This window comes from Anopheles moucheti, chromosome 3 (genome assembly GCF_943734755.1).
Source record: "Anopheles moucheti chromosome 3, idAnoMoucSN_F20_07, whole genome shotgun sequence".
NCBI lineage: Eukaryota > Metazoa > Arthropoda > Insecta > Diptera > Culicidae > Anopheles > Anopheles moucheti.
The window spans coordinates 876,627-897,039 of record NC_069141.1 but is presented as its reverse complement, the minus strand read 5'-3'; the positions used below and the strand labels follow the sequence as shown (position 1 = coordinate 897,039).

The window sequence follows — 20,413 nt, the reverse complement described above, 5'->3', positions numbered from 1 at the left end:
TTGAAACATGCAACCAATAAGGCAAGAAAATAAATCAATTGTGAAAGACATACAACTAATCGTGAGAAAAACTCCCAGAAAAAAAAGAAGAATTCCTCCTGTTGCAAGGATATTGGGGAATTCTCTTGGGGAACAATTCCCGAAATCCGTTAAACTGTCCAATAAATCCTATCTTCATGTACGATTGTAATCTTCATCACCTCCACACGATGTTTATTAGAATCATTGTGTACGATAAGCATGTTGCCTTAGCTGATGCTTGGAAGCATCTTTCACGTTCATTTAGCATTGAACCGATTAAGTACAGTACCTTCGTATTTGCTTCTGGGGCTGGTAGACCACATGAGATGCCTAATCACGTTTGCTTCCTGCAGACTACCCACCAGGCAAATGTTGCCTTTCTTACCTGATCTTCGCTTAAGAACTATTGCGGTCTTACACGATACGACTATTTACAAATTTGTGCTGTTGCTAGTGGACGGTGAAGACACAATACAAACGAACACGATGACGAAGAGAAAAGTGAAACTTAAACAATAACAACAAACACTCACAATCGAGAAATCGAAGCAATAAGAACTAGACAATACCAAAACGGTTGCTGCCGGCATCCCGGCCTAGACCCACGGACGCACCTTACAGCACCCTTCACATAAAACAGCCATTTTGTATAACCGATACGAATCCTTTTTTTGCCTGCCTGAGAGTTCTCACTCTTTTTGGATCGGATCGTAAGCCGGGGTAACGGTGAACTTTTTGGAGCTGCGCTTGAATCCCGGCAAACCGTAGCTTCTCGTTGATTTACCACCATGATGTCCACCGTGACTGGTTTCACCCTTTGCGCCGGACGTACCCGCAGCAACGTCCTCTAGTATCTTTGATAATGGTGCGGATGCTCCACGCAGTGACTCCGAGAATCGACTGTGGCGTGATATTCCACCGTGAATGTTGATCGGATTCGAGGGATTCATGCGTCGATGTTGTGTGGGTGAGGTAGACTGTTGGAAGAGATAGTAGACCCAGAGTTAGTTAATACGCTTACCGCCTAATGTCCGCATATCCACTTACGAGTCGTTCAAAGTGCGCAAAATGCGGTCCGGCATGGTGTGATGAGTAGTGGAACTGGTTTTCTGCGGTATTGGCCGATAGACTAAGATAGAGCGCTTCCAGTTCCTGGATCGTGGGCCTGTGATCTCGCTGGTGATAGTTGTGTCTCGGCGACCAGGTGTTCTGATTACCTTTGGAGGCCGAATTCAGTAGGTAGTCACCGCGGAGCCCACCAGTTGTTTCATTGTTGTGGTGCAACGTTGTTAGCTCCTGCATGAGATTTTTGCTCATCGAGTGACCATCATTCGTGTGCAGCGTGCGGTTATAGTCGCGTGCAATCTTGATGTCGTGTTTCCAGAACTGCTTCTGATCTTTAGGTACCACCGGTGCTACCTCTTTGATCTTTTGGAGAGATGTAAAGAGTAGAAATTAGTTCATCAGCTGGATTTGTGTTGTGTTTTCTAAAGTAACACTTACGATTAGGAACACTACGCCTGCCAGATAAATGCAGAAAATGTTGAGCAACGTCAAAGACATGCTCATACAACCGAGGGTGAATAGTTCGAGTCCCTGGTTTTCGGAATAAATTTGAGTTTTGATGAGCGTTCCATAGCGAGATTCTTCCGATCCAAACAGAAAGTATAGACACGATAAAGCCCACAGTACGCCCTGAAAATGGTAAAAAAAACATAATAATTAATAATATCACACATAATTCAACACCTGTATGTAGCAATTCTTACCGCATTCACTGCAGGCGGAAGCAACGAAGCAGAAATGGCGACACCGACGAGCGATCCAATGTTCTCACCCAAGATGGCGATGGCAACGGCTGCCCCCGATGGTAGCGCAATGGCAATACCGACCAGCAGCGAGTGCATTTCACAACGGGCCAACATTTCATGCGTAATACCCTCCCCAACACTGTACCGTTCGTCTATGTTGCACACGATCAAGCCAAAGATGAAACCCACCGATACGGTAAGCATAATGCCGATGATTTCATTCTTCAGTCCAATCAACTGCAGGGTACGTTCTTTGACAACTGTTCCAAAAATAACTGCAATAATAGGACCCTAGAATGAATGTAGAGATCATTTGAAGCAACTGGTACCGTATAATGGTGGTAAAATTCAAAACACATTACGGGACATGCAATTGCTTTTAGCGCCCTCTGTGTGCCAAACTTTAAACTCATCTCTATCAAGCGCCATCTGTATGCGGAAAGCACACTTACCATTAGCGGCGAAACCAGCATACTGGCGATGAGGAACACAGAACTGTCCTCAACCAATCCAAACGCAGCCAAAATACTTTTGAATAGAAACGAAAATGGAAAAATCGTTACTCCCGGGTCTAAACCATTCACACCTACACTTCCGTCACATACCTAGCCACCGCAAGCATCGACACGAAATCGAATGACACTTGTGCATCATGCTTCACTTCCTCCACGATCTGTGCCACGTTTAGCCGTGCCCGGACGGTCGATAGGAAGGTGTTCCACGCGCCATCGTTGTTTTTGTTTGGGTCGCTAGCTGCTCCCCTAATTAGTAAGTGCATCGATCAATATCACTTTCTTCCTACGGTTGCTTTACCCCGTACTTCGAATACTCACACTTCTGCTTCCTCGAAACCCGGTTCCGGCGGTTGACTGTACAGCGTGCATGACGTGATCGAGATGGTCGAATTGAACCGTTGGCCAACGCCCCAGGAGCTAAGCATGTAGATGATATCATCACCAATGGGGCCGGATTCGATCGAAAACATAATCTAGTGAAAAGACACAAACATCTTTAAAAAATAGTTGCCTTTGCTCTCGAGAATCTATGATCAAACTTACGTGAAACCCATTGCCCTTATCCGTTTCGATCCAGGCAGCAGTGTGAATGCGCTTCTCGGCAATGATTGTTTTCAGCACCTCTTCCATCGAGGAGTCACCGGTCAGGGTCAACTTTTCGGCTGCCTCCTCACGTGCTGTCTTTTCCTTGCGCGCCGATCCGATGAGATCCTTAAAGCCATCCCACGACTTGCGCAGTGCAGATGCCCGATCGAACGGCTCCGCCAGGAAGTTCGACTTTTTGTCCTTTCCCTTTTCACCTTCATCGGCATCGTCCTCCTTAGGGTCGACCGTTTGGGAAGCTACCTCCTCACCATCCTGATCGATAAACTTGATCACCGGTGGTCCAACCGGGTCCGTATTTTTACCATCATCATCAGACAGTTTCATTACATTGCAGGATTTTGGTATCTATTGGGATAATGGAACCAATGAAAGACTATGAAACATGTGATAAACGGTCGGGATGTGTTTTAATATAAAACTGCAACCAAACCATTATCAGAAGTTCTAGCCATGGAGGAACTCAATGTTCGGGGTGTTTATACAGCACGGCGTAACATCTACGATCGAGTCATAGTAAATAGTTTGTTTCGTTTACAAAACAACCGTGACAACCGTGGTGCACATATTTTCCTACTTCCGAATGGAATATGGAACGCATTTCGTAAAGTTATTTTTAAACACAAACACAAACACACACATACACAAATGCTTATTAACACGTTTTGTCTGTGCTCTAAGCGTGACTTAGGCGAGAGCGTAAAAGAAAGTAACACGTGAGAAGACGCTACGCTACGGTGAAGGTGCTTCTTTAAATAGTGTGAATGTTTTAAACCATGATCCTCTCGCGCTGATCGACTGTCTGTCCGTTTGCATGGCATCAAGTGCAATATGTTTTAAAGAATCGCTTGGATTTAATCCAACAAACGACAAGCTTTTCAAAACAATAACAAAAAAAAAATAGTGACAAACGATCGATTTCACTGCAGCGCTATGTTGAGAAAAATAGATGACACGTGGTTGATAAATTCGTTCCCATACTGCCCTCACATTCGAGGGAAGATAGCGCTTACGAATGCAGCGCATGCGAATATTGTAGCTGCTTATCAAAGAAATTATCTCTTTACCCTATTTGACCAATCCGCCTATGTAGGCTGAGGTGGAAAGGAACCAGTGGAACACAACATTTTAATCGAAAAGTAAACAGTTAACACTCATCCCTTGGACAATGTTGTCGGTGTGGAATGCATTTCGCTACCTTGTGAATGATTTAAGCTCTTTTCGGTGTTGTTATGTATAATATAGGGTTGTTGTTAAAATTCAGAATGGCAAATGTTTAGAATAGTTCGTAGAGAGTGCATTAAAAATTTAAATTTTAGAAACAAGCCCTTTCTCAAAGACACATTTCTTAAAGGAGCCGACCAAATTATCATATTCTAAACTCTCGTTCACCTAGTTGTCCATTTACATATTGTTTTCTTCTGTTCGGAAGTAAGCCACAAATTGCAGCTAGCACCATAATTCATCAATTTTTTTCACCTTTCATGGTGCAATGCATTTCGCCGTTTCACTTGTTCAAATAGAAGCTGTAGGTTAGGAGAAAACGAAAATTGAGCTAAAATAAAACACAAAAACACACACACAAACGCCAACCAACAACCAACGTGGTCGATATTTATAGCAAAAGAAACGGAAATGGGCTGTCGGGACTAAAGAACCTTTAAAATTAGTAAGAAAAACATTGGCCGGGGTTTTAGTAGAAGGAGAAAATCGGTACTACACAATCAATACTGCGGACCGTTTGCGGCGTGGTTTTTTTGTGTCGGAAAATTTTATCACACACCATGATCGGTGAAAGAGGGTGCAATCATATAAAGCGATCATTTGTTTTATGTTTGCTTTCGCTGTGTCTTGAAGTACACCCCGGAGATCATTATTGGATAGGGTCATTGAATTGCAAACGAAACTAGCATTCATTCCGTTCAGGAAGGAAGTTACCATCTGGCATTATATGTCGGCAATACCACATGTGGCGTTCGCGCCATTTCGGCCATGCCTGATATTTAAACGGAAGACGCCATCGTTTGTACTAGCTCTTCGGTCATCTCGGCCACGGTAGCCGTGTGTGAGTGTACTTCATCCCAACTGTGCATACGGGAAGATCATGATCAAGTATTCTTGTTTGTGGTAAAGCAATGTACCTCAAACTACTTCAAACGATGAACTTTGATAACGCACACCAGTGTCCGTATCTGGCCGGGGTGCAAATTGATGATAGGTGTAGCAGATAATACACAGATGAAATGCGATCGATTCCGATGACTTCCATGATAGCTGCCATAGCGGTTTCGGTGCAACCCGGGCAGGAGTTACTTTGACACCGTATTATTCCATTCCTGGTTCACATTTCTTACCTTTGATGATGCTTTTTTGGGCTGTGGCGTTACGAAGGGTTCCATCTCATCCGACTTGGTGACCGGTCGCTCACCGTCCTTCTCATCTTCCGTGGTGACAGTTGTCGTTTTAGCAAGCTGTTCCTGCTCCTTGCGCCTTAACTCCCGTTCATATCGAGCGGATGGAATGTGCACCACAAAGAGTATGCCGGCCATTTTCTAACTTAACGTTCACACATGCACTTAAATTACTCCGACACCATCTGTTAGAACACTTGTTACGTCTTGATGAGAAATTTCACGGCCAATTGCGACTAAAGTAGATGAAGCTTGTGGGATAGCTTGCTCACGCCCAATATTGGCCAATCGGTTGGTTCTAGTTTGATAGCACTGATCCGTTGCCGGCGTTTTCTTTCTGACCAGTGGCAGTGGCAGTCCTTGACGCTTCCTACAGACGAACGCACAGCTTTACACAGAGATAAGGACGAAACACCACTACCTTTTTGGTGCGAGCGTGAACCTGTACAGAAAGAGGAATCAATTCACACGATTACTTTCGATCGATACTTTCTTCGGTCAAACGACCAACATGAGCACAACTACACTAACAGATTCTAAAAAAAACCCGGTTCGTTCTTCCCAACCCCGGCATGCTGACAATGTAAATATAGCTTCCACAACATGCAGCATATGCTTGTGCTGAAAATGCTGATTCCGTAACATTCGTAACCGCGTGTGTCGTGTGGCAACTGGATGATCCAAATATTACCTACTTTTCACATTACTTACCAGTGTCCGGACAAAGGCTTGCTGTAGCAAAGCAACGCTGTTTCTTCTTTCGTAACCGACCGAATCCGATGCCGGACCATACACGACTGCCTATCGCGAGACATGACGACAATCAGCGATGGTGTACATTTTCGTGTTTCGGCGTTGGTCATGTTTGGTGATCAGATGGCATTGCCATGGTAACGAACGGCCTGTACATACGGTAGTTGTAGCAAAACTTTCTTATTTGGTTTTGTTTCAATTAATAGTATGTTTATTATGTAGATTTTGCTTGAGAAATCAGTTATTAAGAAGATAAACTCCTAATCTATGCTTCCGCAAAGAGGTGCCTGTACCGTAGCATAGGGGTTGAAGAGAGGCAGCAAGAAACGAAGGTTTACACAAACAAAACCATTGATAGGAACTTCCAAATCAAGAGAATTTCTTGGGGAGAAAAAACACATGTTGTAGAAATACAAGACAGAAATTTCTCAGTCGGGCGAAGCGGACAGCTTTTATAAAATAGTTTGAGAAATTAAGCGAATATGAGGAGTAAAATATTTAAACTTTCAGGAAACGGATATGTGTGCGAGAAAAGTGAAAAGTCTTATGATGGATCGTACAGAAGATCGTGTTGCAAAAATGCAAACATGTGTAACGACGATCATTGTGGTTCGGAACACATCTGGAACATATAAAGGAAAACAATATTAACAGAGCTGACAATAGTAATGTAATGGCGCATAACCCGGCGGTATATTCGTTATTAGCATGAAAAGCCAATCGTTCCCTTTCCTATCCTGTGTCAAGTGTCCAGAGACTGTGGGCCGCAAATAAGGACAGGGTAACAAATAAAGACAGTAATGGTAACTTACCACTAAGTAACCAAATGTTATTAACAAACACTTACAAATTATATTAACTGGTTCAGGTTAAGAAAACATATATTTTATAAAGTAGGTTAATAACTATGTAAGCTTACTACAGCTACAAAAAACTACTACAAATAATTCCGTAGTTACAAACGCTAAAAAGCGGCCGTTGTAGTGTAAAGTATCGCTAGGGTCTCTCTCATCTTTCATAGCTGTAGCATTGTGCTCTGCTATGGAGGTGAAACGAGAAGTGCTTAGGTTATTTGATGGTGTAGATTTAATGAAATAATGCGGCTAAAAACTCATTAAGAGAACACAATTACAACTAAATTAGTTTTTTATAATTGTTTTGTTGATTTTGGAACATTTTGAAGATAGAACCAATACCTGTCCAGACCATAGCAAAGACTGACGGTGGTCGTGGTACGGAGCCTGATGATCTGACTATGTACTTGGTAACAATAAGTCTACAAAGTCTACTGAGTCTATAAAGCCTACGAGAAAAGAGAGTTACATATAAACAACCATTGATTAAAGGACTATCTGTAAACAAATATGGAACGAATCATACCTGCCGTCCTTGGATAATCTTATAGACAAAATATGCAATACAATATTCGTCATTGGTAGTATTGTTTCTTAATTTTCACGTGACCCACTCAAGAAGTTTCATCTCTGGTACATAGTCTACCCAATCAATAAACTCAATGCGGTAAAAGCAGTTAAGTGGTGTTAAAAAGACGTTGATGTATGCGGTGAGACTAGCGGGCTAATTACCTTATCGGTGCATCCATCAACGATGCGAAAAAGCTCCCGTACGCACATCTATTGCGTCACACGCATTTGCGGGAAGTCGCGTTCACGACAATCGTTCTCACAAGCCGTGCCTTCCTAGCTTAGACCAAAAAAATCCCAGTTTCGGCCGGTAACGATCTCTCTTCTCAACCACATAGAAACAACCGGCCATCGTATATGAGGGGGGAGGTTTGCACTCGGTTACGAACAAAAGCTTCGCAACGCACGGCCAGACGTTTCAATAAGCGTTTTGAGTTCGATACGAGAGGATCAATTCAAACAGTGTTCAGTGGCGTTTTCGTGTTCACCTTCATCAAAGCTTTTTATTAAATCAGACTCCCATCGAACCCAGGTAAGTGTGCCGGAAGACACAGACACGCGGTTCAGTGGAGCGTAGTGGAACTGTAGTGAAGAATATTTTGATCGAGCGTGTATAATGTAGCGGATAAAACTTCCGCCCAAATTAGAAAGATTGCAATGTAAATGTAGAGTGCGGTACTGGGTGTGACCTCGGTTCGATCCTACTTAATGAGCCATTTTATTTGCAACCATAAGAGTACATTGGTTAATTTGTGAAACAAGCGACTTGCGTAGATGTGTATGTGAAAAAGGACAGGGAAATCATTTTTCAATGCGTTTTGGATTTTAAATGGACGTGATCGATGTGTTTCAGCTACAATTTTATTAAATTGGTTGTCATTGCACTTGACAGTGATATATCTATAATTGTGTACACGTTACAAGATTTGCGCACCGGTGATTGAGAGTTCGTGATCATGCAACGATTTCCTTTTAACCAAGCTCGACGAGATACTGGGCAAGTCTCGTATCTTCTCTTTAATCGAAGGGAAATAAGCCACCATTGTTGGGGTTTCCTCCATTATATCAGACGGCATGCGGCCATGAAGGAATAGTAGAATATCTATTCACAACGTAAACCGTTCAACTGATGTATGAGAAGATTAGAGTGATTAGTAGATCTGATCTGAAACATTATTCTTGAACTTTGTCTTGCAACGAGATGTTACCTTTTCTCCACATCAATGTAATATGTCCTTCAACAAACCAGCTTCAAGATTCAGGAAATGAGGTTTTAATGCGAATTGCATTGAATATATGAATAACACATCAAAATTCACAAACTTCCTAGTCCTAAAGGCTGGATCATATACGGTTAGAGCGACGCAATCTTCCATTTTATTTGCGGGCAATGACTGTATATGTTCATGCAAAGTAGTCTCCCAGCAAGAGATTAGATTCAAAGCGGTTAACCTTCGCACCATATCCTACAACAAAAAAAAGGTTTATGTCTGGTAACCAATTTGGAGGGTGATTTTGTTTGTCCAATACTCTTGGCCGGCAACGAGAGTGAGCAGGTTTTTATAGCATGGAGGCACGACCTGTCGATAGTTGCCAAAGGTGCCGAAGATTGCTTGGTTCCAAAGCCAGCGTCCCGCATGATAGGTTATACATAATTTGAAGGATTTCCGCTTCGAAGAAGGATAGCTTTCGTCTTCATTGTCACTGCAAACGTTGAAGCAAACCTTGCTCTTCTGCTATCTCTAACACGTGGTTAGCAGCTGGATGGATTGAACACTCAAGATGGCCACAGTCTACATATATGTAAGAAAGTAGGATGAACAAGATTAGCAAATCAACCAGAAGCTTCTAAATGCTTCAATTCCAGCAAATTATTCATTTTTCATCAACAATAAGCTTAAATATCTGACAAGTTCTCCGGCACTTGAATTTCGATCGTAGTACAATAATATTAATGTTTTTAACTCTCAGTTTCTTCGACTGGGTAAACCCAGCGCCTAAAACAAAAAGCAAAACCTGTTTCACTTGGACCCGTTTTGATCGTGTTCAGTTTTGTATGTTGGCTCATGACACACGTCTTAGCATATTCGCAACCAGGCAACATTTATCTTCGCCATCGTACCACGGCTCTCAGTACACAGAAATGGTGATTGACCCGTGCGTAGAGCGAACGTTATAAGCACTGGTCCGCTTCAAGGTCTTCCAAAATTGCTACGTCTTGCTGATTGGCGCCATCTTAAACACACGCATAGCGAATGAGGGGAAAACTAGACTTGATTGATTTCAGGTTCTCGATTGATGGGCCTGTTTTGTTTCCAGATGCTAAAAACTGAGATGAGAACGGAAATGTTCAAGACCGTAGAGGGCGATTCTTTGAAAAGAACAGCTACACAGCATGACCCAGCCATCGAGTACTCTGCTCTCTTGCGGGTCTATAGCTTGATTATGCAGTCAGACTTGGACAGCATTGACCCAAAAGTCACAACCAGTTGAGATGCTGTCTGTTCGGGCCAGTTGCACTCCTCACCTCACCTGCTGACATCATGTCGCCACTATGCTAATTTGTACGTCCCACATAATTACAGTCTGAACCGGTTGACAGGTTCACAGCCCCCGAAGGGGGTGTAGATACTTTTGATATGGCCAGTTAAGCACTTGAAGCTACGTACCCCATACCTCAGTACGATACTTTCGATTATTTCTTACCGCTCCATTAATTTCCCGCAATGGTGAGAAGTGAATTGGACAGAAGCCAGAGCAATATCTATAACACGATCGATAGATACATCAAATCAACCGGTAAAAAATTTTCAACGTATAATCAACTTCCTCTAAATGTACAAGGCCGGCGAATGTATTTCCGTGTGGAAGTAGCAAAGAAAACTTCGTCTCACTTTGCGTTGCCGGATATATGTACACGTGCTGTGTTTGCAATGTTTAAAGAAGATGGATACGACCTTACACACTTTAATCATTTGACATTAATTACATTGTTACTTGAGCGAAAAGTATATACGTTTTGGCGTTTCGTTAAGTTAAAAATGGTGAAAGCAATGTAAAATTCAACTTCGCAGTTTAATGTAGTAACAATGCATATCATCTTGATTTCGTTTGCTTTTGTGTGGATTTCTAACAGCTATATACAACTCAAAATGGCTTACCGTTTCGCGTGTATCCTGCTGACCGTGGCCCTCTGTGCCGTTCCAACGCTGAGCTTCTCGGCCGGTGCCCCGAACGGTGCCTGTGGTGATATGGTCCCGCAGCATCACACCGACCCTCAGAAATCGGCTGCACCGTACCAGATCATCCTTTCGAAGAAGCAGATTAGAGCTGGCGAAGGTGTCACGATCACTGTGCAAGGTATGGGCATGGAATGGGAAACAAACGGGTTTTCTAATTGGAATCCAATAAACATGAGCAACAAAAACGTGCAAAATATAGTACTTACACACATCTTTATCGTTTCACCTGTATCTTTCTAACGCCAGGTAACAGCGCCAAGGACACGATCAAGGGACTGCTCTGCCAGGCGCGCGTAGGTGAGACACCAGTTGGTGCATTCGACGTGCCACCGAACAACAACTACGTCCAGAAGCTGGACTGCGGCAATTCCAAGGCGGTAAGTGTTTGAGCATTCGCACTACCCGTAGGTATCAGTGTCGCTCATTTTGCATTCTAACTGCGGAAACGTCGAGTCCTGCAAGTCGCAGGATGGAAGCGGCCACGTTGTCGTGATCGTGTACCGTAACCAGACGGGAGATATCTAATGGATATTAATTACACGTGAAAGGGGAGCTCACTGTTCTAAGTGGTCCTAATTACCATCACACATCAGCTATAGTGTCTACGACCATACATGAGCTGTCAACTACCTTTGATGATTTAGTATAGCGTGGGGGGCTATTAATCACATCTGTTACATTGGTCCAGTTCGAAATCAGTTTAAATTGTAACTGTCTATCATGCGATTTTAGTTTACGTTCAATGTGGAATTTTGTATTCTTTGCAGTCGGCCATCACACACAAGAAGATTGAAAACCCACCGAACGCTATCACCTTCAACTGGATCTCCCCGAAGGGACTGAGCGAGCAGGCGCAAGTTTACTGCACGATCGCACTCAACGGAGGCGTATTCTGGGTGAAGCACACGTCTGATTTCCTGAAGGTAAACTAAGCAATTATTTGAAGATACGCTGAGCCATGGTGGTCCCGGTGACCTACCGTGAAAAGGGAAGCAGTATTAGGAGACCTAACTGATTTCCATCAGGAGGCAGTCTGTTTTGTTTTTACTCAACCGGACAATTATCATTAACTTACGTTTACCATCCTGTTTTACCTGAATGACAATAAATACGATCATCGTCTATTATGAACATTAAATACAAACTGCATACTTTACTTTACTCTAATCGTTGTACTTTATTGAAGTGATGTTTGTTAAATTCGTGAATAGATACAGCAATATTACCCTTACAAAATATGTCCCAAAAAAGGTTATTATTTCCCGTTGTACGTAGTGTACAAAGAAAATGGAACGTTACGTTTCCCCTAACAAGATCGTTAGTGTTTTCTTTGCTGTAGAAATAAGCATGTATAAAATGAATAAAAAAACATTTTCATATAAAAAATTGTAAACGGTCTTATCCTAGCTGCATCACACCAATGGAAAGGAATCCATTTTTGTGATATAATACGTGATTTTTATCGTCCCGGATAGGGTTACGAAGTGGTACCGGATGGCGGAATGGATTCACTGCGTTTCGAATCACAAACACGAGTTCTCCGCAAGACCTATTATTTGTTTTCGCTATCAATTCTACGATACAAGAATCATCAATCGATTCTCTCTGCGTGTAGGACGTGAAAGCGAACGGAAGGTTTGGAATGGTTAGAATTTCGCTTATTGTTTTGTTCCAGGTTTGTGCAGGTGTACCGATAAACTCGTTAAAACCGCAATTGAAAGCAATGGCAAGGTGCGGCTTTGGAAGGTTAGAATTTTCAGGCAGTTCATGATACAGACAACTGTATATTGCGATCTCGACCGTGCGGTTTCCTACGAAATGCTTGACGCTACATGGTGCTTCCTCCACATTCGGCCCAATTAGGAACAACCGCAGGCATCGCAAATTTGGCAAAAAAGAGAAAATCGCAGCTTCTGTGATCGTGTTGAAGAACAGATGTTCATTTTCCGCACCAAGCACAAACACGTTTAGTTCGTTACCTATTTCATCGAACAAGTTGACTTTACGTAAAGCGTACAGAATTGTTCCTACCTGTGAAAACATTCCCGCCAATTTTATATCTTCTATCTGCTCTGTCATCTCTTTGCCCGAGTCTGTTTCGCAGGTTTTGATGCCTTCCTGCGCGATTGCGCTTGCCAGTTCGAACGTATCCTTTGGAAATCGGGTTTGGAGCATCTCACAATCGGAAAACCAAAACACGGGATGCATGGCTTCAGGATATCTAACCGGACTAGCTGTAATATGAAAGAATGTCACGATGTGGCATTGTTGCACATGTACACATATTTTAATGCACCTAATCTTACCATTGTAATAAAAGTTGATGCGCAGTCCATCGCACCACTTGGTATGATTGTCTCGGTCACTTTGCTGATGTTCCTTGCTGCAGTAAGCTACCTGGTGACATGCGTCGCAAAGAAACAGCTTCGTTCGGTACTCCATACAGACGTTGCACAAGGAAACAAAGCTTAGCATGAGCTGCTCGTGATGATGTAGTGGACGCTTTAAAATTTTCGATAACAACAAACTGCAACAATTGACGTGGTTCATGAGATTGGTCAGGTTGTCCGGTTCGGCGTCGAAACGCGTGCCAAGAAATGGTTCAGCACAGCGAAGTACATGATCGGCACCACTTTTCTTCAGCACCGTATGCACTGCAGAACAAAACTCGCGATGGATCGGTATATCCATCTTCTGATGATCCTTGCCGCAATATTTTATAAGTTTGCATTTTGCGCAATGTTTTAGATTCTTTTCCACGTTTGGCTCGTCCGGAGAATTCTGGAAACACACGTTGCATCTGTTTGGGTTGAAATTTCTGTACTGGGATTTCATGGCACATGGAGTGAATGGCACAGAATAAAGTAAGCGCGAAAAAGCTGAAACGATTCCACAAACAATAAACTACAACTCATAGCAGAGTAATATATATTAAAATGCACGGTTCATCACTAGAAACACAGAAATGGCTAACATTTTCTGATACTTACCGCAACAAATTGCCTTCGCAATGAAACGCAGTTTCGGCGAATTGCAAATGAAATGCGCGGAAACAAAACAAACTGCCTGTTGTCAGGCTCGTAGTTTGAAAGAGAAACATTCACGCACCAAGCCGTGCTGATGTATTTATGTATTATGTACATTTCATTCTCCTTTTGGAAACCACCAACCGAGGCCTGAAATGTACAGTTTTTAAAACATTCCTACACGGCGCATTACTTGGATGTAGTATTTTAAGGTATAAATTATAATATTTATTAATAATTGGCCGTATCTGCCGATGAAAAACGGGCACACTTCACGTACACGTCAAACGAACTGTCAGGATAGCCAGTTTGCTTTGTGTACATTTTCGCAACAAACACTTCGTGCTGTTCTAACTTGAGCATATTTTGCCGCATTTATGTAAGTAAGTCGAGTTGCCAGGGACTTGAGAAATAAAATGCTGCGTTCATGTGTTTCTAATTTTGCACGAATCCAACGTTCGTCGTTTCAAATAAGCGTAAGACATTATGGTAAGTATGAAGACGTTTTCCATCGTAACATTGAGTAGGTAGTACAATTGAATCTGTTCTAGCCACACCGCCGAAAAGATTTTACAAAAACGCGGGTGTTGTTTCAAGCAACGGTCGGTATGAAATTACGCTCGATAGTCGTAAACTTAAAACACCGAGAGGACTACCGTTTTACGTTGAAAGTGAACCGCTTGCCATTGCGATCGCAACGGAATGGGACGCACAAAAGGAAGTGATCGACCGATCCTCCATGCATCTGGTAGGTAATACGGGTTTTTTTTGTTTGACTCCGGCATCTTTTTTCTAAAAGAAGCTTTACTTTCTGTTACGTACAGACGGCACTAAGCAGTACAGTGATTGATAACCCAAACAGTCTGCAGAAGCACGATATGGTGAATTATTTGGTAAATTACATCAACACCGACACTGTTTTATTCCACTCGAGTGTACGTAAAGTAAATCGTACTGGTCATGCACCTACTTTCACTATTAACTGGATTTGTCTTTGATTCTTTACAGGAAGAGCCGGAATTAAAAATGATACAGAATCAAGAGTGGACTCCGATTGTAGAGTGGTGCAACAAACGGTACGAAATTAATCTCGCCTCCACGGATTCGCTCGTTGTGCCAACGTTTGAGCCAGGTGTGGCAATGAATCTGAGTCGATATTTTTCATCTTACAATACTGCTGCCTTGCACGGGTTTGTATTTGCGGTGGACACGATAAAATCGATTATTCTCACGATGGCATGCGTCGATCGATACATACCGATCGAGAAGGCGGTCTGTCTCGCCCGGCTTGAGGAGGAATTCCAGCAGGGCCACTGGGGTAAAGTAGAATGGGCTCATGATGTACAGCGATTAGATTCGCAGGCCAGACTTTCTGCGGCCGTACTGTACATCTACTTCAACACAAGCAATGTATTTGTTAAGGAAAAGATTTCGCTCTAGTTGTGAACTAAATATCGAAATAATATAAATTGTTTGCTATTAGTTTATTTACGGTTACAATTTAATCTTCTTAATGTCCTCCATTTTGAAGTCGATTCTGCGAAATATGAGAAAAAGAATGAAAAAAAACTTTAGTTTCATCACATTGCTGTGAGTGAATTAAAATAATACTCACCTAAGTGCCAAAATGGAACGTGCCTCGTTAGCTGTTAAACGCCAACTGGCCGATGACGACTCCCAATACTCTGGCAGCTCGGACACACTCTCCAGATTGAGTATCGTCCCCATTTGTAAAAGTTTTGCTAATTTATCCCGCACTGACCAGGACGTTGCGCCGGTTAGGAAGGAGGCAAGGGCTCGAATTTCCTGATCGAGTACCAGTCCTCCCAATCGGTTGAATGTCGTTTTTTTAACGGCCCGTTCCATGCGGGCCGTTATTTCCGTCGTTACAATGCTAACCAGCGCATCATAGTTCCGAGGCGTTAGCGCCGCCTTGAACGAATTCAGCAACCCATCGATCTGAACGATCAAAAACTGGACGAATGTTTCGCTTGCCTCGTACGTGGCCAGTTCATCTTCCGTAAGATTATGATTGTGCGTTAAAAATTGATCGACCCATGGATGCAGTCGCGGTTTAATGGCGGACGATCGAAGCTGCTGAAAACCGAAATCAACAAGCGCTTTCAGTGAATCTCCGACAGATTTTAAACCCCCCAAACAACTGTCTAATTTTTCCTTCTCCCGCGCACTCATCGCTGGGAATGTGATTTCGGTTTCTTCGGTCATCATCTTCCAAAGTGTTTCAATAAACTCCGTTGACATATCGGCGTTATTGAGAGCGGCAACGAACCTTCCGCGTGCCTGATCCGAATCGCTCGTCTGTAAGCGACCTTGTTGGATGGAACTTTGGAATGCATTGTATGCCTGAGCCAAATCGATGTAACCGGTAGGGTAACCGGCTTTTAGAGGTGCTTTAAGGGCTTTAAGGTAATCTTCCTCGAGGCAGCTGGCCGCATTGTTGATAACAGCGCACACTCCGTCGAGCGATTGTGTACCGTTCGAGCGACGTATGCATTTCCGTACGATAAAGAAAACATCATCCAACATGCTGGAACACTGCTGGCCTTCCTCTAGTTTATCCAGTCCGATCGCCTTTAGAACACTTTCCTCCATAAAGTAACGCTCGAACAGCAAATATGTGCTGAGCAGTTCCTGCATTTGTGTGTTGAGACGGGATTTTGCTAACAGTGCGTGCAACTCAGATACCCGTTCTTGCTTTACAACAGGCGAAAGGGAGCTTTTTTCCAAATCGTTCTTTAAGGAGAATTAAAAAATTATTAAATTAATCGTAAGAATTATTATATGATCTATTGTAATGGTATCGTAGCAATACTTACGGCACACCTTCGTTTGATGAATTTTACGTACAATTCCGCCCTCGAGTGCATGATCGTGATCTCCCCAATCAAACTATCGATATCCTTCGCGTTTAGCTTGTCAATCGAACCACCGCCTGACGGTTTTCGGTAGTGGCCCATGGTCGAATTACCGCCTGTGTTTTTAATATAATCGTTTATCTGCGCAATTCTTCTTCCTGTCTGGCGGTTGCGATTGAACTCCTGCACACACTTCGTCACCTCGTCATCACACTCCCGTTGAAGTATGCGGCAAATTTGCACCAATCGTCCTGGCCCATAGCAACTCTCGATGATTGCCTGATTAACCTCAATGACTCGAGCAATATTTTCCAACAGAATCGTTAATGTGTCGGCATACGCAACGGCGGTACGCTTTTCCGCTTTTGCAATATCCATTGAAGAACGTAACTCTTTTGCCGCTTTGTTTTGCAGCTTGCCACAAATGTACGTCATGAACTTTTCCAACCCTTCGTCGTGCATACCGAGCAGGGGGAATATCTTGAAAAACCTTTCTACCGAGGCAAGATCATCTCGTTTAACAGCTTCGTCGAATTTTTGGTTCACCATTTGTTGAATTTGAACAGTTGCCTGCTCCAGCGTCAATACCGCTTGGCTGACCGACGTTATAGATCCGCTTACATCGTCCGCTGTCTTCTGAAGTAGCGTTTTATCCATTGACAAGAATCGGTTCACGTGTCCGGCCCCTTGCTCGAAATCTTCTTCGCGAATCGCACTGATTACTCCCTGGCTGCAGAGTTGAAGATCGATTAGATCGTGTACCCGCTGTTGACATTCCGAAACGCGACTCTGCAATGCAAAAGGGAATTGTACATGATGTTACACAAATGTGATGGTAAATGTAATAATTTCACACATACCCTCGCTTCATCCAATCTTCTCACTTTGGCGCTTACACTCTCGGCTAGTGTGGCTGTATGATTGATCATTTCCGAGAGCTGTTTGCTTTTTTCAGACACCACGTTTAGTCCACTCAACGCTACTCCTATGTTACGCATTTTTGCCTCTAGTTGACACTGTTGCGAAAGAATCTCTTCCAAACGGGTATCGATTTGTTGCTGCAAAGCACGAAAAAGCATTGATTAGTAGTATGATCGCTCATGGGTTTGTTAATTGACCCTCTTTGTTTAGCACATACTTCTTTATCCGTTATTCTTTGACATACTTCTTCAATGCCTTCCGCGGTGCAGATATCACTCTCTTCTATAAATGCGTTCAGTTTCATCATTTTCACGACTAAATTTAACGAAATTATACTAAATAAAATTGAATGTTTTCGGTTGTTTACATCGACCAACAAAAAGTGACTTGTTGGCGGAAAAAGTGACAATGAGAGAAACGTCATTGATAGTTTGAATGCCGTCAAAAAACCACAACAAAGCTTTTCCGGGAGTTCACGATATTTTGAATTGAATATCTTGTTGAATTGCAAAATTAGTTTGAAATCAATAAAGCCCATTAATTGATAAGTTGATATATAAATTGGTTATCATGTTGGAAATTATTCCATAACTTGGCACGAAGGATTTTTAGTGAACAGAAAGTGGGTGCCAAGAAGGGATAGTCACAAATGGGATTGTTTACAAAGCAAATCTTTTGACAGTTCAGAACACACCGGCTGGTTATCAAACACCTTTTCTTGTGAAAATCGAACGATCTAGTGTTACTTTTAGGATAATTAAATGCATTGATTCGCAGTGAAAGATGCTCAAGTGGCTGCAGCTTGTTCCGAAGAACTGTAATTCATTGTGCACAAGAAGCTTCTATGTCGGTGCAGTTGATGGCGGGCTTTTGCGTCAAGCATTTCGTACGGACGACGCAAACAAGGATGATCTGCCACTGGTGGACGATTCGATCTCGGCAGCGACGGCATTATGGCGAAAGGAGGAGCTACTGCTGCGCCTTAAAAATCTGCTAAACTGTAGTCACGGGCAGACGGAAAAATTGTACAAAGCAAACCGAAAGGCATTGCGTATCTTTGCACCAAAGCTGCTTACAGATAACATCGAGCTACTGCGGTCAAATGGCATCGAGGATAAGTTTATTTACGAGAATCCACGTGTGCTTTCAACTCCGACAGGTATAAAAGAAACACAACATTTCAATGAATGCTGCTAACGACTTCTTTTGCGCTCCCTATTCAGATGAACTTGCGACGAAATTGGCATTACTACGAGAACTTCCTGCGGTAGAAGATTGCAAAATGCTTTCCCCTTTTCTGAAAGCCTCGCTCAAGTCCATCCAACGCATGATCGATGTGGCCAAGCAGGAGACAATATCTGGTGGCAATCGTATCAATTACATCAGCGAACGAACCAGCACAGAAGTTGCTATTGTGATCAAATTCTTCGCCACCAACATACGCGTGTATCGTATCGCACTGGACAAATTCATATCCAATCTGAATATTTGTTTGGATCATCTCGAACCGGCCCATGTTGTGAGACACCTGTCCGTGTTAGCCTACGCACCGGCTTCGATACGTGAACGTTTACAAGCGTTGGAAAACTCTCCATTGGAAAAGATTAAACCGTGGATGGTGCGCGTCCCGGACATCGCTCTAGGCAAATCGTTTGAAGCAGTCATAGAGAAGGGTACGCAACCGGTGTTTAAAGATAGCGTAACAAGCACTTGGTTTGAGACGTACGTGCTTAAGCGCATGGAGTCATTGCTCGGTTGCACGGAGGAAACTAGTCGAGAGATATACGAAAGGTGTAATGGATCGGTCTACCTGATCGATAATATCGAATTCCTGTTGGAGAAAGGGGTAGTCGCTGAAATGATCATTAAACAAGCGGCAGTACTAAAGACAAAGCGAGAGGATCTTCAGCAGAAGATAACCACACTAGGAATGCTTCACTGTTTGAGGAATTTAAACGATGTTATACCAATGTGTGTGCTGAAGACATATCAGCTGAAAAAGATTGTTAACAATCTTAACAACGAGCAGCTCGGCCCATTCAACACGAACCGAATATATTACTTTGCCGATAATACTGGATTTAAACCGAGCGAAGTGACTGAACAATTTGCTCGCCGAACGTTCATGTTTCGCGTGCCGAAGGATAGCTTTCTTGCGAATCTGAAGCTATTCTTGGAGCACATGAACCGGGACGATATATTGGCGGATCTGTGGGCGTTCAAATATTCACCCGGCATAGTGGCCGAACGTATCGCACGGGCTAAGGCAGTGCGCGGTAAGAAGTTGATGCCATGGATGGTTCGATGCCCAGACGTGGTGCTGGAGAAATCGCTACAGTTGACGAAAGACAGTGGTGCATTGCTAGGCGAGAACGAAACGATTGTAGAGTATTTCTGCAAGCGGTTAGGGTTCGACCTTGAAGTAGCCAATTCGATCATCATAAAAACACCCTCAGTACGGAATGTGCGCATTACGAAGGTGAAAAAGGTGATCGACTATCTACTGGATGAACTGGACTATAAACCAAACGACATTGCGTTGAACCCGCGCATCCTGATGCACAGTTTACAGACAACGAAGAAGCGGATGGCACAGCTGAAGGAAATCGGGTGCCGGCCAAAATCCCTGATTATCGTTTGCAAAAGTCAGCGTCAATATGATATGTTCATAAAGGAATGGATGGATTCGAAGGAGCAGAAGAAAAAAGTGCACCAGTATGGTTAGAAGGTCAAGTAAAATTTAAATGTTGTATGGTTTGAAAGTAAGTGAATAAATGCTTGCTAGGTGATTAGAACAAACGAATGAAATT

At 43.0% G+C, this 20,413-nt stretch overlaps 6 protein-coding genes across 6 annotated transcripts; 3 read left to right on the top strand and 3 right to left on the bottom strand.

Annotated features, from left to right (window-relative positions):
- Positions 1–187: 187 nt before the first annotated feature.
- On the bottom strand, positions 188–6,172 carry LOC128300999 (uncharacterized). The gene is made up of 10 exons (XM_053037278.1): positions 6,073–6,172; positions 5,305–5,803; positions 2,891–3,298; positions 2,666–2,820; positions 2,438–2,593; positions 2,285–2,360; positions 1,791–2,123; positions 1,525–1,716; positions 1,069–1,449; positions 188–998 (listed from the first exon to the last, which is right to left on the bottom strand). The coding sequence occupies exons 2-10, from the start codon at positions 5,497–5,499 to the stop codon at positions 711–713; spliced, it is 2,184 nt and encodes a 727-aa protein (XP_052893238.1). The 5' UTR covers positions 5,500–5,803; positions 6,073–6,172; the 3' UTR covers positions 188–710.
- Positions 6,173–7,978: 1,806 nt separating this feature from the next.
- LOC128302449 (putative defense protein Hdd11-like) lies at positions 7,979–11,934 on the top strand. Its single transcript, XM_053039275.1, has 4 exons — positions 7,979–8,070; positions 10,675–10,898; positions 11,027–11,157; positions 11,548–11,934. The coding sequence occupies exons 2-4, from the start codon at positions 10,691–10,693 to the stop codon at positions 11,710–11,712; spliced, it is 504 nt and encodes a 167-aa protein (XP_052895235.1). The 5' UTR covers positions 7,979–8,070; positions 10,675–10,690; the 3' UTR covers positions 11,713–11,934.
- Positions 11,935–11,967: 33 nt separating this feature from the next.
- On the bottom strand, positions 11,968–13,822 carry LOC128302447 (uncharacterized). The gene is made up of 3 exons (XM_053039273.1): positions 13,771–13,822; positions 13,087–13,659; positions 11,968–13,014 (listed from the first exon to the last, which is right to left on the bottom strand). The coding sequence occupies exons 2-3, from the start codon at positions 13,613–13,615 to the stop codon at positions 12,179–12,181; spliced, it is 1,365 nt and encodes a 454-aa protein (XP_052895233.1). The 5' UTR covers positions 13,616–13,659; positions 13,771–13,822; the 3' UTR covers positions 11,968–12,178.
- Positions 13,823–14,155: 333 nt separating this feature from the next.
- On the top strand, positions 14,156–15,294 carry LOC128302448 (ATP synthase mitochondrial F1 complex assembly factor 2). The gene is made up of 4 exons (XM_053039274.1): positions 14,156–14,295; positions 14,358–14,554; positions 14,631–14,741; positions 14,815–15,294. The coding sequence occupies exons 1-4, from the start codon at positions 14,223–14,225 to the stop codon at positions 15,244–15,246; spliced, it is 813 nt and encodes a 270-aa protein (XP_052895234.1). The 5' UTR covers positions 14,156–14,222; the 3' UTR covers positions 15,247–15,294.
- On the bottom strand, positions 15,218–17,953 carry LOC128302446 (conserved oligomeric Golgi complex subunit 4). Its single transcript, XM_053039272.1, has 5 exons — positions 17,821–17,953; positions 17,543–17,740; positions 16,644–17,471; positions 15,422–16,560; positions 15,218–15,343 (listed from the first exon to the last, which is right to left on the bottom strand). Exons 1-5 carry the CDS (start codon positions 17,908–17,910, stop codon positions 15,301–15,303), a joined length of 2,298 nt encoding a protein of 765 aa, XP_052895232.1. The 5' UTR covers positions 17,911–17,953; the 3' UTR covers positions 15,218–15,300.
- Positions 17,954–18,314: 361 nt separating this feature from the next.
- LOC128303843 (transcription termination factor, mitochondrial) lies at positions 18,315–20,359 on the top strand. The gene is made up of 2 exons (XM_053040920.1): positions 18,315–18,762; positions 18,827–20,359. Exons 1-2 carry the CDS (start codon positions 18,387–18,389, stop codon positions 20,326–20,328), a joined length of 1,878 nt encoding a protein of 625 aa, XP_052896880.1. The 5' UTR covers positions 18,315–18,386; the 3' UTR covers positions 20,329–20,359.
- Positions 20,360–20,413: the final 54 nt, after the last annotated feature.